At 35.1% G+C, this 16,520-nt stretch overlaps 1 protein-coding gene across 3 annotated transcripts in view; it reads right to left on the reverse strand.

The window, feature by feature from the left end:
• RICTOR (RPTOR independent companion of MTOR complex 2) overlaps nt 1-16,520 on the reverse strand; it is an 85,101-nt gene that overhangs the window by 25,906 nt on the left and 42,675 nt on the right. For 2 of the 3 annotated variants that reach the window (XM_086771161.1, XM_086771160.1), the window contains 12 exons: nt 16,077-16,159; nt 15,306-15,393; nt 14,261-14,351; nt 14,061-14,127; nt 13,883-13,963; nt 11,945-12,045; nt 10,239-10,401; nt 9,734-9,835; nt 7,381-7,427; nt 3,757-3,892; nt 2,984-3,183; nt 1,810-1,936 (listed from right to left, as the gene is read on the reverse strand). In XM_086771161.1, the coding sequence (XP_086627287.1) occupies nt 1,810-1,936; nt 2,984-3,183; nt 3,757-3,892; nt 7,381-7,427; nt 9,734-9,835; nt 10,239-10,401; nt 11,945-12,045; nt 13,883-13,963; nt 14,061-14,127; nt 14,261-14,351; nt 15,306-15,393; nt 16,077-16,159 (1,286 nt within the window). The remainder of the gene's footprint in view (nt 1-1,809; nt 1,937-2,983; nt 3,184-3,756; nt 3,893-7,380; nt 7,428-9,733; nt 9,836-10,238; nt 10,402-11,944; nt 12,046-13,882; nt 13,964-14,060; nt 14,128-14,260; nt 14,352-15,305; nt 15,394-16,076; nt 16,160-16,520) is intronic. The other variant, XM_086771163.1, reaches the window with a different exon arrangement.

The following is a 16,520-nucleotide window of genomic DNA, read 5'->3' on the forward strand; positions in this document are numbered from 1 at the left end:
TCACCTCCAAAGTACAAGAAGTGTTTATTACCTATTGTTTGTTACAAATAGTTGGAAATTCTGGTTTTAGTTATCATCACTAAGAGCAGCAGTGGCTCTCAGCTGCTTGCTGGCTTTGTATATGCTTGGGACAGTATGTTCCACTTAAAGTCAATCCACTTACAGCTAGTGAAACCTGTTTCAGAGCTGAAAACATTCTGGTTTGTTTTGGTTTGTTTTTTTTTTTCCCCACCTCTAAGATGTAAAAAAAAAAGGAGAAAAGTAGATTTTTATAGAACATTTGGAATGAGATCAACTCATTCATGCTTACATAAAGCTCCTGGTGTAAATACTGGATGCTTGAAAACATTTTAAGTATTTATCTCAAAAAATAATTTAAGTCTTCATACCTCAGATATCACAATCAATAAATCTCTCTCAAAATCTAAACCACAAAACATTAATTCATAACAAAATACCTCAAATTATTAGTGTAACTGTATGCTTTGTTGAGGAGATATGACAGCACGCCTGGACTTTTTTCTAATATTTAACTAGCTTGCATTTGGAGAAACTGAAATGCTGGACTGTTCTTCCTCCATGTGTGGCCCCCTTTCACGAGGTAAAAATAGCTATGAGGTGGTGGAGGGAGCAGGCAGCACTACCCACTGACACAAAATCTCAATAGAAACAGCTAAATGAAGTTCCACAGTCTAAATTGCTCTTAACTGACAGTTCTTAACAGGAGCTTAGAAGTCTAATAAAGACATAGGCATGTGTCCTTGCAACAAATTCATTTCTGTTTTCTTGCTCTGACTAGGCACAAAACAACTTTGCAGACAGGATATCAAAGTCATCACTTCATTGAAAGACTACTTGAAAATTATTCAGTAGGGAGCTTCACTCCCTTCTTTCAAGGAGTCATTCCTTTAACCCCATTCCTTAATTACTTTCAGACCCCACTCTTTACCCCTAAGAATCATTGATAGTCTCAACCGAAACAGCCTCAATTTCTTTCTTTCCCTCATCTCTTCTAAAATACAATGAGATATTTAAAGCTAGTGTCTTATTCCGTCGTGTCCACTCTAGAATATATTCTGCCTTGTCCAAGCAACCGAAGAATAGCTCTCCCTGAAGTAATGAAAGTTGTTTTCCTAGTTAGATTTCAACTTACTAATTGTTATTTCCCTGACACCAATGCTTGCTTCTTTACTATGTTACACAGGATTGATTTCTCTATTCTAAAAAGTTCAAAAGCTTCCTTTCCCAAGTCTACGTAAGTCTGTGTTTTATTTCCACTCACCTTCTCTGATTCACAAGTACAAACCCCAATGCCTATTTCTGAACCACTCCCTCGTTCCAGGAGCTATAGCTTCTACTCAGTTCCTTCACAGTAACCTCAATCATTATCAAACAGCATCTACCATTAGAAGGTTAATCTGTTTATTACTGCTAGAAATAGACATTTTTACTTGTGAAAACAATGCCTTCATGATTGATTTACTAAGGTAGACAATAATGTTACATTTGGTTTATGGATTTAAAGACTTTACTCCTCTTCACACTTAAGAGTAACTTCTCTTTGAACAGCTTAATTTGTTGAGCATAAATACAAATGTAGGTGTTCCGTTCACATCAAATTCAGAAGTGGAATGAGTAGAGTTTAATTTCTCTGAACACAAAAATAGAAACCTTTCTGGATATATAATAGCTTGATAGCTATTCTGGATATATAGCTTTATATCCTTTCTGGATATATAAAACACCTTGAATAACAAAATTAATGTCTAGTGGCAAATAACAACAGAATATAACTTGAATCAAACTTACATCAGTAGCTGCTGTCAGGATTTTAGAAAGGATGACTCTTGCTAAACCATCTCTGCTGTAATCCAAACTAGAAACAGTCAGTTTTAACAAGTGATCCTGGTTCTTCAAAGAACAAAGATTTAGAAGACTAGAGGGCGAAAAGGCGGGAGAAGAAAATAAAAATTAGTATTTGAACCCACTCAAACCCATTTATTTAGTCAATCAGTAATTTAAACCTAAGTACTTTGAATTAGACTTTCATTTTTATAAATGCAGACTACAAAGTAAGTTCTCATATGAAATGGAGTAACTTTAAACTATTACTGTTGTTAGAATCAAATAGGGACCAAATAATGCACTAAACTCACAGGAAAAACCTCCAAACCAACATATTTTATATATATTCTCTGTAATAATTTAATTAGTGATTATAAGTACAAAAATAAATGTTCTGAACAGTTCCTCTGAACTCTCAACAGTTCCTCATTGTAAAATATTCTGTGTGTAAAGCTTACTATAAGGTTAGTCTTATTAACTGTCCAGATTTTACTGTAAACCACGTTTTCTGAAGCCAGTAAAAAAACCTGCACTCTAAGAATCAATTAAAGCAATTTAAAAAAACAGAGTACATAAAAACACCTGAATTTTCACTTCAAGTTTACTATATTTAAAATAAACTGGTATTAGCCACCAGCCAATTTACTCCCAAAGGAAGGTACGTTTATTTGTGCCAGAACAAAATTTTGAACTTCACAGCCTCACTCAAATATACTGGCCTGAAGTTTAGGTACAACATGCATGATCTCATTTCACAGACAGTATGATATTGCCAGTTTTTGATGGTTTGTGTGTTGTTTGTTTTGGTTTGTTTGTGGTTTTTCCTGTCTTTTCAGTACAGTATCATGCTTCCTGATACTTATTTCTGTCAGATATGTGTGGACAGAAAAAAGTACGCTATTTTGTGACAATCGTGTAAATCTGTTCAGTAAGGACAGATTAAAAGACCTCTTCTTAAAAAAAAAAAAAAACCCCACAAAAAACCTGAAAGTGCCCACAACTAGGGATCTTTACTTGGAAGTAAATCAAAATAATTTTAAAGTTTTCAGCTTTACAGGCAGTGGTCCTCACGCACAGTTTACAATTGTCATAACCATTATACTCACAAGCACAATTCAAATAGAATAAGAACACTCACCACTGAAACACATTACATTTTTCAAGCATTTTCACTCCATGAGGGTGACAAGAGAGAGTACCAAAAAATAGAAAGTAGTGCTGGCTAAGGGTATTTAGTAACCCATTATTTTGAAGACTACGTTCAGGTTTCATTCCTGATGAAGTGTTGAGCCAATGTACAATATCTTTGACCAATTCCTCCAGGTAACCTTGTCCATCCTAACAAAACAAAGAGTAACAGCATTTACTAGTAAGAGAACTGGGTCTCTCTTCTCTACTGAAATCCATGATTTTACATTTCTTAAAATGTACAAACACAATACAGAAACAAAATAGAACTGCTGGACGGCAAACACAATTCAGACTAAAGAAAAAGGTTCAAGGCAAAAAAGATTTAGTTCGGAGATTATCTTAGGACCAGCTCTACTCTTTCAAGGAGAAGGATTATCCAGTGACATTTTCCTCTGGCCTGAGGCATAAAGATCTTCAGCACACAAGAAAGAAGGCAGAGAAAGGAAGGATATACACAGCAGAAAAAATTAAAACTCCTAAGTTTAAGCTGCATTTACTAAAGCTGTATTTAAAAAAAAACTTCTACTTAAACACAGTTGTTTTTCTCAGTGTCGTCTCATCTGGACAATTCAAGATTTTAAGTTATATTTCTTAATTACACAGTTCGTTTTACATTTAACACTCAAAGTCTACAGGAGTCTTTACTACAATCAAAGTTTTTCCTCTTGTTGCCATGCAGCAGCACTACTATCTGCAGTCTTTTAGGTGAAAATTTCTTACCTCTTCTGATTCAAGAAGAAATTCAGTAAACTGACAACCAACAACAGTGAGCTGCTTAGCCTTGGTATAGTCCAGATCCAAGTTGGCATACAGTTTACTGCTAGGCTTGTAAAAATATAGCAATCTCCTTACAAACCTATGGAAAGCAAAAAAGAATTTGCTATTTTTCAGTATGACAAGAATACTACGAAATGATGCTGGCAGAAAAGATATGTTATCACTAAATTGGCTTACAGGTAGTGAATTTTCAAAAGTTATTAAAAGAGCAGCAGGTAGCTAACAAGTCTATACTGACAAGATTTCAGAGACATAGCTGTAGTGTGTGTTATAAAGGCTTTTCTATGCCATGACTTAAAATAGGCAACGGAACTCAAAATCCCTATGCTCTCAGAAACCATAGCTTCCTTCTCATTCTTATGCTTATAGTTTATTCTACCGTAATTTATCCTGTGGTGAGTTTCAAAAACTATACTATCTAGATCTACAAAGACTTAAAAAAGAATCTGTGACATGGGTCTTCTTCAGCTGTAATAGCTAATGCTACTGTGAAAAATACATTTTTGTGTTCTACCAGAAAAAGGCTGTATTTATTCAGCAACTGTATTTTCATTCACCTCACTTAAACATTTCTGAAGCATAACACAGTAATTGCAAACGCAGACTCTCACCCAGACTTTTTGAAATCATAGTGAGCAATACAGCTTGAATTTTGTACTGCAGGAATAAATCTTGAGCAAAGCACTTCCCCTCACCAATTCTTTGTCAAAAAATAGAGAATGTTCTGTCTAAAGGTAAATATGTCAAGAATTAACTTTTTTTAACTTTTAACTAAAGCCCTGCAACTTTAGTTAAAAAAAGTGAGTGTAAGCCACTATCCCCAACTCCAAACAGGGGATCAGTCATATAGGAAATTTGAGGGCTTCTTTAAGTTTTGTTAAATTAAATGTATTTCACTCTGAGTTATTAGCAATAAATATATTACATATATTAACACACTGTTCTGGTTTTGTTTAGTAAATGGGGGGCCTAAGGTGGTAGCTTCTGTAGGAAACTGCTAGAAGTCGCTCCCCTTTGTTCAGTGGACTCGGCCAGGCCTAGGGCGGACCTGCTGCTGGCCAACGCCGAGCCAGTTGGTAGCAGAACGTCCGGTGATAATGCCTCTGTGATAACGTATTTAAGAAGGGAAAAACAGGAAAAAAAAAAAAAATGTGAAGCAGCTGAGCAGGGGCAGAGAGGGGGGAGGCGCAAGCCTTGTGGGCCTTGCAGGCCTCACCCTCTGGCCTCCCACCGGGCGGCTGACTGGGCCCAACTCAGCCCGGCCCGGCTGCAAGAAGTGGAGAGGAGATGAGAAGTGAATGAGATGTAAAAAGGATCCTGAGAGGCGTCTGCCAGCCTGTTGTGAGGAACGGCTGCAGACGCCAAGGTCAGTGAAGAAGGAGGGGGAGGAGTAATGAGGGTCCTGGCCGAGATTCCCCTGCAGCCTGTGGTGGTGACCATGGTGGAGCAGGTTGTCCCCCTGCAGCCCATGGAGGTCCACGGAGGGGCAGAGATCCACCTGCAGCCTGGGGAGGACGTCACGCCGGAGCAGGTGGAAGCCTGAAGGAGGCTGCGGCCCATGGAGGGCCCGCTGGGGCAGCTGTTCTGGAGGGACTGCACCCCGTGGAAGAGATGACCCACGCCGGAGCAGTTTCATGAAGGACTGTGGCCCGTGGGAGGGACCCCATGATGGAGCAGAGGAGGAATGCGAGGAGTTCTTCCCCCGCCAACGAAGTAGCAGCATAAAACAACGCGTGATGAACTGACCGCGACCCCCATTCCCTCTTCCCCACTGTGTCACTCGGGAGGGGAAGGAGGTAGAGATAATGTTAAGCCCGGGAAGAGGGAGGGGTGGGGGTCTCATTCTCCTGCTAGTTTTAGAAATAAATGAATAGTTTTCCCCAAGTCAAGTCTGTTTTGCCTGTGATGGTAATTTTAAGGATTTCTCCCTGTCCTTATCTCAAACCTTGAGCTGTTTTTCTTACATCATCTCCCCCTATTCTCTTGGGGGGTGGGGGGAGTGAGAGAGAGACTGCGTAGTCTGGTCCCGATCAGGGCTGAACTACGACACACACATATAAATTTGTGTGTTAATATATGTTATAAATAGCAGTAAATATATTACAATTTATTTATTGCTACATATTTATTGTATTTATATGTGCATGTATGTATGAGTATACTTAAGTGTGTGTATATATATATGTATGTATATACACATACATGTGTATACACACATCACATGTATCTTTATGAAATGAAGGAATCTAAATCAAAAATACAATTTCACTTTAACAGTTGTAAGATCATCACAAGAACACGAACAGCAAAAAATCCAAGAAAACTCATGGAAGGAAAAATAAATACACTTTACCCTTCAAAACCAAAGTGGCTGAAAATTTTTTATGATCAGCAGTGAAATTAGAGAGATTTTTGGCTTAATTAGTTATAATTAAACAAAAGCAACAGCATTTTAAAGCCATTAAAACATCTAACCCACAATCCTGCAGAAAGGATTAATGAACTGTAGAAGGTTTACACTAACTCAACCCTAGAGTTTCTCAATTTATTTTGTATTAAAATGTTTAGGCACTGAAAAATGGTTGAGTGCAGCACAAAACCAGAGAAAAGGAACACAGTCCCAGGTAGGCAGGTAGAGGAGTGGGTGCAGGTATCACAGTTGGGACTGCAGCCATTGCTTTAGAGAAGTAATGTTACAAATAACCAGATTTGGAAAATCTGGTTTACCACAAAGTACAGATTGGTAATTAATGTTTAGGGAAGAAGAAAACCAGAAAACATAAAAATGCATAATTAAATTATGGCTATGATTACAATGGGACCAGCACTTATGCTGGGAACACTATATAAAAGCAGCGTGATTACTTTTTAGTAAAAATTTAAAATGGAGCAACATAATAATTTTAGATTTAGGTTTTTCCTCAAATTCATGTAGAATTAACTTTCTGTGCCTACAAATACAGAACTAATCTTCAAAATAATTTAATCAAATAAATTTTTGGAATACATGTTAAAAGGGACATCCAAGAATTAGTAACAATATTACTACACACGCACAAAATTAATAAAAATGTCGTAATGCCAATAGACATGAAGGCAACCAGAGCTGTACTGTTTTTCTGGTTTTTGTTTTTATTTTAATCACATATGCTTGCCTTGCCATTCATTGCAACTAGAAATAATTTCCTATTTTTTCATAAAAGCTATAATTATACAACTGCAGTATACAACTCTATCAAAATTTGTCAAGTTCTGTCATCAAAGACTAATATATGAAATATCAAAGAGGTAATACTTTAAGGTTTAAAATAAAAGGTTCACAAAGCCAGCGTGACTCTTCTTAAGGGAACAAAAAGTATCTGTGCATAGAAAAGAAACCACTAAAGCTTAATGACTTGCTTATTTAAAGTAAATATCATCCTAATTATCTAATTTTTCATTTTTGGTGCTTGTCTACAGATTAAGTTTTAAAAACGTGACATATCCAAGGAATACTTTATTGCAGTATTAAAAACCAGTTTTCCCAAATGTCTTTCTTCAAAGGAATTCTACGTAATTTTTACCTACCTGTGCAACTGTTCATCTTTATAGTTCCTTAGATTTACATTTGGCCACTAGAAAAACAGCAAATATAGCATTATATGAAACTTGTACATCAGTCTGTGATTAGTCACTAAAATTTACTAATTTCTATTATAACTATATTTACCTATTTACCTGATTCTAATGTTATTAAAAAAAAAAAAGTTATTTTATTGAAAAGCCCACACTTCTTGCTCCAAGAACTGTGATTTTTTTTCTAGAGGACAGGGAATGTCAGTTGCATGCTATATGTACAAGGCCACAGTTCTAATGAAAATAGCAAACTATGAAAAGTTAATGAAAAATAAACAATTTTGATCAGTTTCTTCTCTGCAAATAACAAAAAAATTTATATGCATAATAGGGAAATCAATTTTTTTTCTGTTGTTTTCACTATTAATCAGATTGGTTTTAAAAATAATCATTATTCTATTATAGCTCACTTAAATGCTGCGTATTAAAATGGTATTTAAACTCCCTGTTGATATGCCGTACGATGTTTTAAGAAGGATCACATGAAACCACAACACTCTCTTCTGGACCTATCCTTTCTTCCTGTTACATTTTCCTCTGTTTTTACAGCCATCTGTTGTCTCTATAGCTTCAGATTTATTTTTGTTGCTACTAGTAGGTATCTTCTTGGAAAGGATGGAAAAAAGTGTAATCAATCTTCTTTTCTACCCAAGTGATAGTCATTTCCAACTGATATACTAGTATTAAGATATATAGCACACTAGATAATGATTAGTAGAACTGACTACCCTAGTAACAGTGCCAGATAAAATATGAAGCTCTGCTGTCAACGACGGTCGCAATTTAGCCACATGCCACTTTTGCTGCTCTATTAGCAGCTTAGACAGCAAGCTGAGCAAGTAAAGAGCCACAGGAGATGCAAGTAGTGCGGTGGTTAGAAAGCTGATGCTCCAGAGATGTAAATCTGTTACAGAGACAGGAAGGAGGAAAGCAGCCACACGAGATAGCGAAGTCCAAACACTGGAATCTGGATCAGAGGACTAAAGATGCAGCATTCTGATTAACTCTTAGTTTATGCTGGTGTTGTGCAGTTTAACAGGAACGGAAGTGGTTAAACCAGAAAACACACAGTCTTTACATTCTGAAATAAAGAAGTCTCTGATTTTGAGACATTAGCAACTGCTTGACAGAACGCTAGAAAACACACTGTTGGAGAGGTCTGAGATAGCACAGAAACTTAGTTTGACCTAAATTTCAGGTTAAAAAAAACACCGAATACGCATTATCAGAGTACTACACAGACTAATTAGGAGAAAGATTGTCAAAACCAGCTTCTTGATAATATATTTAATACTGAACCAAAGGTAAAAATTTCTATCAATAATCACAGATATCTAAAAACCCAGTAAGTCCACTAATTGCAGCAAAAAGCCTGTAAAGGGAAATTTGCTGGAGCAAAGCTACTGTCATGTTTATATTCAGGTCTTTACACCAGACAGATTCTTGCTCTCTCTCAAGTTTATCAGTCCCTGAAAAAATAAACAGAAATATTTAGTTTCTTTTGTTTTTTTAAATAGAATCTTGATTATGATTGTCATTATTAATCCTTTTTTGAACTTTCACCATCTTTGTAACAACACATTAAAGCAGACAGTAAGAAAACATTACTTGTTGGTAACAACAGAAGGATGGTTTTGATGCGCAGAATGACAGGAAAACTATACTGAGTACTCACTCAAAGTTTTCCCACTTAAAGAAATTAAGTTTTCTGCTTAAAAATAGCAGCAGTCTTAAAAGTTATGCATCACATGTATTCAAGATAATGCTCTCCCTGTCAGAGATATTTCCTTTATTCTGTAAAAACAAATTAATTTTGCAATGAACTTATGCTACAGGAGTATTTGTATTAGTTAAAAACATACAATAAGATTGCATGCTACTGAAGTTTTCATATGTGGTGCAGTCTAAGCATCCGAAGTTTGATCTATAACCCACCTCCAGCTCATATTATTAAAAAAAAAAAAATCTGGTACGAAATCAAATGAGGCAGTATCCCTGTGTAGTTTGGACTGAAGTCTAAAGTATTAGCAGCTATAAAGTCACTATAGCTAATTCTGTAAAGTCTCTTTCTACACAAATAAAGTTATATAAAACTTAATACATGCTGTTAAAGAAATTTGTGAATTTAACTGTAGTGTATTTTTGCACATAGTTTAAGGGCTGTATACAAAGAGACTATATCAGCACTGATTAAACTCACATGATACTAATTTTCAGAAATAAAACAGATTTTGCCATGTAGTATGGAATTAATATTAGAAAGTCAAAACTCACATACTCATGCTCATGCTCTTTTTATGCTCACCTTCAGTATGGTCCCTATTAGATTCCAATTCCAGTCAAGGTTCTCTTTATGATTGAGAACTTGGCTGTCTCGAAGATTCATTACAAGCGCTTCTTCTGTATCCTGGAATACAGACATGAAAAACTACAGTAAGTTTCCTTGCATCATTTTTTTCAGTCTTGTCACATGATACGTGACTGTTCACAGAACAATCATTAAAAGGGCTATGCTCCACAGTAACTCGCACTTGAAAGTAAATTGCATGGTTGTAGTACTGCATTAAGAATCTAACAGGAAGAGACCACAATTGATCCTAAAAAGCATTAAAATTATTGTAATTTCACTCCTTAATTTCTAGAAATGCAATATAGCATCCACAAGTACCTACAAAAAATTAAATGAAGAAATACCACAAAGAAATCACATAAATGGCTTTGAATTGGATGAGCAAAGACTAGGGGGACAGGATCTAAGGCTTCAAAATACAAAGTCAAATTGAGTTTTGAAAAATCAATAATGGTAATACCTTTAAAATAAAGATGTCTTTCTGCACGCGGTACTGATCCCTTTTTTGGTGTGTTGAGATTGCTTTCTGAATAATATGATCTAAATGGAGGCTGTAAGGTTTAGGTCCTCTTTTCTTCATCTCATGAAAACGTTTTAAGCAGTTGAGTGCAGCACTTGCTCGTCTAACAGAAAAAATAAAAACCTACAATCAGTATTTGGCAGCTGTTATCCCACTTAAGAGTGCCACTGCCATCTTCAGTAAATAAACATAGCTCAAGAAAGAACTGACCAACAATTCTAAAACAAATAAAAAGAAAACAATTTTCTTGATACAAATTTTCATACATCCATAGGTCTCAGTCTTGTACTGAAATTATACAGAAAATTATCTTTCAGAAATTCTAGTACTGAAAAATAAGCCTTATTGATACCTTTTCTTCTACTCTGCAATTAGTGGTGCCCATCGCTATTTACAGAAGATATTGTAAAGTTTAAAGCTGATAAAGTGAGAAGTCATAGTAGATCAATGTTCTGCAGTAAAGTTGAGAGGGCTAGCTTCAACTTTGACTAAGAACAGTATTTCTTGTAAATTCTCTTCCCCCCCCACTCCCCCCCACCCAGAGGGTGGCAGGAGTATCAGTAACATATTTCCTGCTCTTTATAGCTAAGTAGTTCAGCGACAGCATGTAAGAAGTTTCCCAGGAAAAGATAACAAGTAATAGAAATGACAGCTGACAACAGCAGAAACAGTTAATTACAAAATAGTGCTGGCAGAAAAAAAAACCTGCTAAGCAAATAAAATAAGGAAGTCTGTGACAGAGCACTTCAGAGGTTCAATTGCAAGACTAGTAGATCTACAGTGAAATTATAAAAAAATAAGTAAAATAAAATTTAAAAGTCCACAGCTTTTAAAAAATTTCAACTTTCAAGTATTTCTAGTTCAAAGAGGAATAAAAAATTTCTATAAACTTTTTTCAAGTCAGATGCTAAATATACCTCATTTGATTGGCACCATCACTGTCAAACAGTTCCCTAATACCGCTTAACTACATGCCACTGCAGAATGCTGCACTTAACTTAAAATTTCTGTTCATGCATTCTTGTATATAAATAGAAGTGAAAAAATCATTAGTGCAAACTTCAAACAAAAGCATCACGAAGTTTTAACATAGTGACTATTGTTACAATCGCCATTTTCTTCTAAAGAAAAAAAAAAAGGTGGTTTATTTAAAGAAAAAAAGATTATTTTTTATTAGCTACAGATAAACAACAATGGAAGAAAAGAATTGGTAGACGCTTCTTTAATTTTGAAAGCTTAATTGTATTAAAATGCCAAAAATGAAGTGTGAAACAATGAAGAGGTCAAACACACAACACGGTCTCGGATGTTGCTTTGCTTGGTCAAATAATGCCTCAGAGTTCATTTAAGAAAAATTCTCTGTAAATATCTTCCAATTTATGCAAAAGTGTTCTGAAAGGTACTATCAAAACTTTCTTTTGAAATTTCCAAATTGTTACTGTAAACATCTCTGTAATGAGGAGCTGCAGACTATTTCCCTAGAAAGCATGACAGAGTATTTCTACATGCATGCATTTGTTTACTTTTAAATAAAAATAGCAGTGGTTTCAGCCACCAGAAAACTTGTAATGTATGTTTTCACTCAACCATAGGCGGAAAAGGAGATGTAAATATTTTTGCTTTTAAGTACAACTGAGAATTCTTACAGTCTTTTCTCTTTCATGATGTCAAAGGATGCTGCCATATTCATTAGCGTTGGTAAGCAGTGCAGGTGATGGCTATGAGAATGAGGAAGAATTGTGTTTGCCTAAAAAAAAAAAGACCAGTTAACTTAATAAGTAATAAGTTAACTTATTACAAAATTGTTAGCCATCTTTTTAGGACCAATATCTGAAGAATGTATGACTTTTCACAAGACTTTCACAAATGCATAACAACAAAATTACTTTTTGCATAGCATCAGAGCAATAATTACAAATACTACTTTGAACTGATCTAACATATCAATCTGCAACACAATTGAAAGTAACTTAACACAATGTGGTAGTTTCTAAAGTGGTAATATGCAAAAACATGCAAACCATCAGATATCTTTATGTGATGTGTATAAAAGTACTAAAAAAATCTAAAATCAGAAATTCAAGTTAAGCTGATGATGTCTATTAAAAAGTTTCTGTAGACACAGACAAAAATATGATTAATTAACATAGCTTACTAAGTTAGTAGACATTTAATTGCTTTTATTTTGGAAAATGTAGGTAGTTCTGCAAATATTTTTGGAAATTAAATGAAGGTGAAGAAATTACTTCAGGCTTTTAAAGCTAAATAAAAGTACAAATATTTGTTCAGTATTTTGATAAACAGTCATCTCTGACTAACGAATCACCTCTTCAGCAAACAAAAATACCTATGCTTTGCAGCATACTCAAGTAAATGTCAGTAACACTCAGCCTCATTTAAAGGTATTCTGGAAACTAGAAAAATAGCATATATTATTACAGATTCCTCTCTTTAAACTACATGGCTGAGTGAATAGTCAAGAAACAATTTTTAAAGAAAAATCACTGAAAAGACTAAAGACCAGATTCATTGCAGTTGTGACCCATGCCGCTGAGCTGAGAAGTTTTAAGTCACTGTAGTAATAAGCAATCCCATGTCTGAAGATTGTGACATTTTTGAGGCATTAAGCACCACTGAAATGAGCTGATAGTCTGAAGATGCGTCTGACAACTCATATTCAAATTTTCATAAGACAAAGTTGTATTTCACAATCTTACCATCTCCTATGAAGTAGTTTATTTGGAAAAAAAGATTTTAAAAACCCATAAGAAAACTGATCAAACAGTGCTTTGCTGCATATCCTATCCTGTCATCACAAGAGGATGTGAAAAATAAAAGAATTGTTTTGCAAGAAAGGTAAATCATATCACTTCACATATGACTAACAGCTCCTCAGGAGGCTGAAAGGTCACACTGGAGTGTATATGAAAACAATAATACCATCTCTATACCAAAACAGGTTAGGGTAAGAGAGAGAAGTTACTGTAAAAAAAATACATTAAGCAGAGGGAAGCAGAATGAAGCAAGGTCCCTCCAGCTGGTCTGTAGCAGGGACTACTCACAGCAGTGCTGAAAGAGCACTCCCTCAAACTAGAGATGCCTAAATGAATCATATCAAGTGTCCCAGCCAAACCAAGCTGAACATGAAAAAGGTTTCCTCTGCCTAGCCTGTGAGGGAGAAAGCTAAATACATTGTCAGAGGGCTACCATCATCCTAAGAAAAGCAAAAATCAGCAAGGGTCTTTTTCCCAAACACAGTAACTGGAGCGTGAGTTTGCAGGACTCCAGCTTTAAAATACAACTAGCTACTGAAGCAAGGAAGTGTACTGGTGAAAGTTTGAGAGCTGAGGATTATCCTTAGAGCAAAACTCCTAGCACTTTCAGTACTCTTCAAATGGTCTTCCTGTTGATTCATACTGCTTTTAATATATGAACTGCCAAAAGATGTAATGTAAATCAACCCACTACTCTGACAAGAAGCAGATGTTCCAAGTTTGTAACACAAATGCAAAGCTGCAATAGGAAATACCTACTCACAACTAGCTACTAGTACTACTTACTCTCAGCAAAAAAGTTTTACTTACCATGTGCAAAAGTTCTCCTAAAAGGATAGTTGCTCTAACAGACACATGGTCATCACTACTTGTGATCACTTCAACCAGACCCTTCAAAAAGGTATAAAATGATTACAATATTCAATGTACAACATTTTAATGTTCATAGGAAAAAAGCAGCAAGCATCTATTCAAAGTCATTAGTTACCTCTAGAAGTCCATTGGTAATAAAAGCTGAAAGGACTAAAGCCAAATAATTATCCATGAGATCAGGCCTAGGGAACAAAAAGTATGGAAATAGTTTAGACAGTTAATTTCTTATTGTGCCTGCAAGAAAAGAACAAATATTTTGTCAACACCACCACAAAACAAAAGCAAGGATTTAGATCAAGTTCATTAAATGCTTACCTTGACCTGGCTCGATGGGGTAATATCGTTTTAGCTTCAGCAGCTACAAAGCCATCAGAAAGTCTCCAGCAGTCCTGAAACCTGCCTGGATCTAGAATAAGAAAATACGGACAATGACAATCAGAACACTGGATTTCATAGTGTTATTTTAATGGTTGTCAGTAGGCAAATAATAGTTCTTGCCAACAAATGTCATTTCAGTTTTCAAATTCTAGAAAATCTTGTTAGAATGGATCTCTAATATAGTCACTTAATCCACACTCCTGAACAAAGCAAAGCTAACTTCAAAGCCAGGAGAAAGAGAGTATCTAAGTATCTACCCAATTAATGACATTTCCAAATCATAAACACATTAAACTGTTCAACAGAAAATATCACAAAATCTACAATTTTAAAGTGTACATCCATATGTCACAAAATAGTGAGTTTGCAACAAATAACGATTGATTTACTCATCAACGCAGAACAAGGATTAAACTTTTATAGTCAACTGCATGACAAAACATTTATAACTAGGGTTTGAAGAAAAGAATTGCTGGAACATTAAAGGCTGAAACTTGCTCCTTTTGGGCTCATAGTTTTGCACTGTGAAATAAAGCAGAGGATGTTCTTGAGTTTAGAAAGGATTAATTCTAAAGACAAAAGACTAACTCTGCTAAATATAAAGACATGAAAAGTAAAAGTCTGATAAAGTTCAGAAGACGGCTAGCAGATATACAATATATAGAAAAGACTCTGTTTAATAACTTTTCTGTAACACTCAGTACATCTACATTACTAAAGCATTTACTGCTTCAAAGAAGTGTTATTTTCAATAATGTGCTTACAGTATTTTGTGTAAATGCTCCACTGCTGATCTTGATCAAACTTAAAACACCTAACAGTTGATAAAAAATTTTAAACAGGACTTCAGAGCACCCAAAGAATTCAGTGATGAAATAGTTAATACTGATGTAATTTACCATACAGCAGAGATACTGAAAGGTTCAAATTTGCAGAAGAGCTTAGTAGAGAATTCTTATGTGAACTGGTTCTAAACACTTACCTACACTGAGAAGTGCCTCAATAAATTCTTCTGCGATAACAGGGAGAGGAAGGCGAAATATGTCATAGAGAACTTCAAGCAGACCTCGCTACCAAAAAAAAAAAACAAACCCAAAAACCATCACAACAGGAATTTTATAGTATTTACAAAAATTGTCCTTTTGTTCACTATTAACATTGAAGTTGAGATTTCTATGGAGTGCTAAAATTGCTGTATTTGTTTCAGTGTTCCTTCTTTTTGATAACATGATTATTTTCATAAACTGAAATAATCTGGAGAACAGAAGAAGGGAAACAGCTTGTTTACTTCAGAACTGTGCTTTATTGTTACTATGAATTCTACAGCAGCTCAGGCTACTTGGATTACAGATTTTTAGAACAGTTACTACTGCCAACATCAATTTCTTGCTTTAACAGGTAAATGGGAAGAAACAATTTTATTTATCTCTTATTCAACCCTGATTATTATGCTTTAAACTTGTAACTGCAGCTACTGTGAACCTGCTTCGACTTGTGACCACAGCAAAAAATTAATGTATTAATTCTTCTCTCCTCCATTCCCTCCCCTCAGAAATACAAGGTGTACTTCCATGCTCACAGGAATTTTATAACGGAATTATAGACTTGAACTTTGAGGTCAAATAAACTCGACGGTAGTTGTCTAATAACTGCAGTACGTGTTTAAACCGCTAATTGTTAAAATGTTAAGAACACGTTAAAATTAAAACAACTAATATTATTCCTAAGTCAGTACTAAATATTTATCACCTACCCTTATTTCCATATTTGGTATACAGAGTACCCCAATAAGAGACTGAATCCCAGAATTTCCAGGTTTGCATAGGCTGATAATACCTAAAAAATATGAAGTACATAATAGTATTTCCTCACCAAACAAAAAATAGTATTAGACACATCGTTAAATTTGATTTCCAGTTTGTGTACAAGCACAGAAGACAAAAATTACTAGTCATAAACGTTTTCATCTTTATAATGCCATCTCCTTTCCAACCAATAATATTTAATAAAACTTTATCACATAATTTTGTTTCCTCATTAAAAAATACAGCTACTATTGCTCTTTCTACTGCAAACAGTATTGTCAAATTATCTGCAAAAACAATATTTACATGGAAGAAATGGCAGAAAAAAAAAGACAAAATTGTCACTGAAGAATGAATCTTAAACCTAAAAGATACGTATCATCTTGGCAGAG

The sequence above is a fragment of the Chlamydotis macqueenii genome, chromosome Z, assembly GCF_036417535.1.
Source record: "Chlamydotis macqueenii isolate bChlMac1 chromosome Z, bChlMac1.mat, whole genome shotgun sequence".
Classification (NCBI taxonomy): domain Eukaryota; kingdom Metazoa; phylum Chordata; class Aves; order Otidiformes; family Otididae; genus Chlamydotis; species Chlamydotis macqueenii.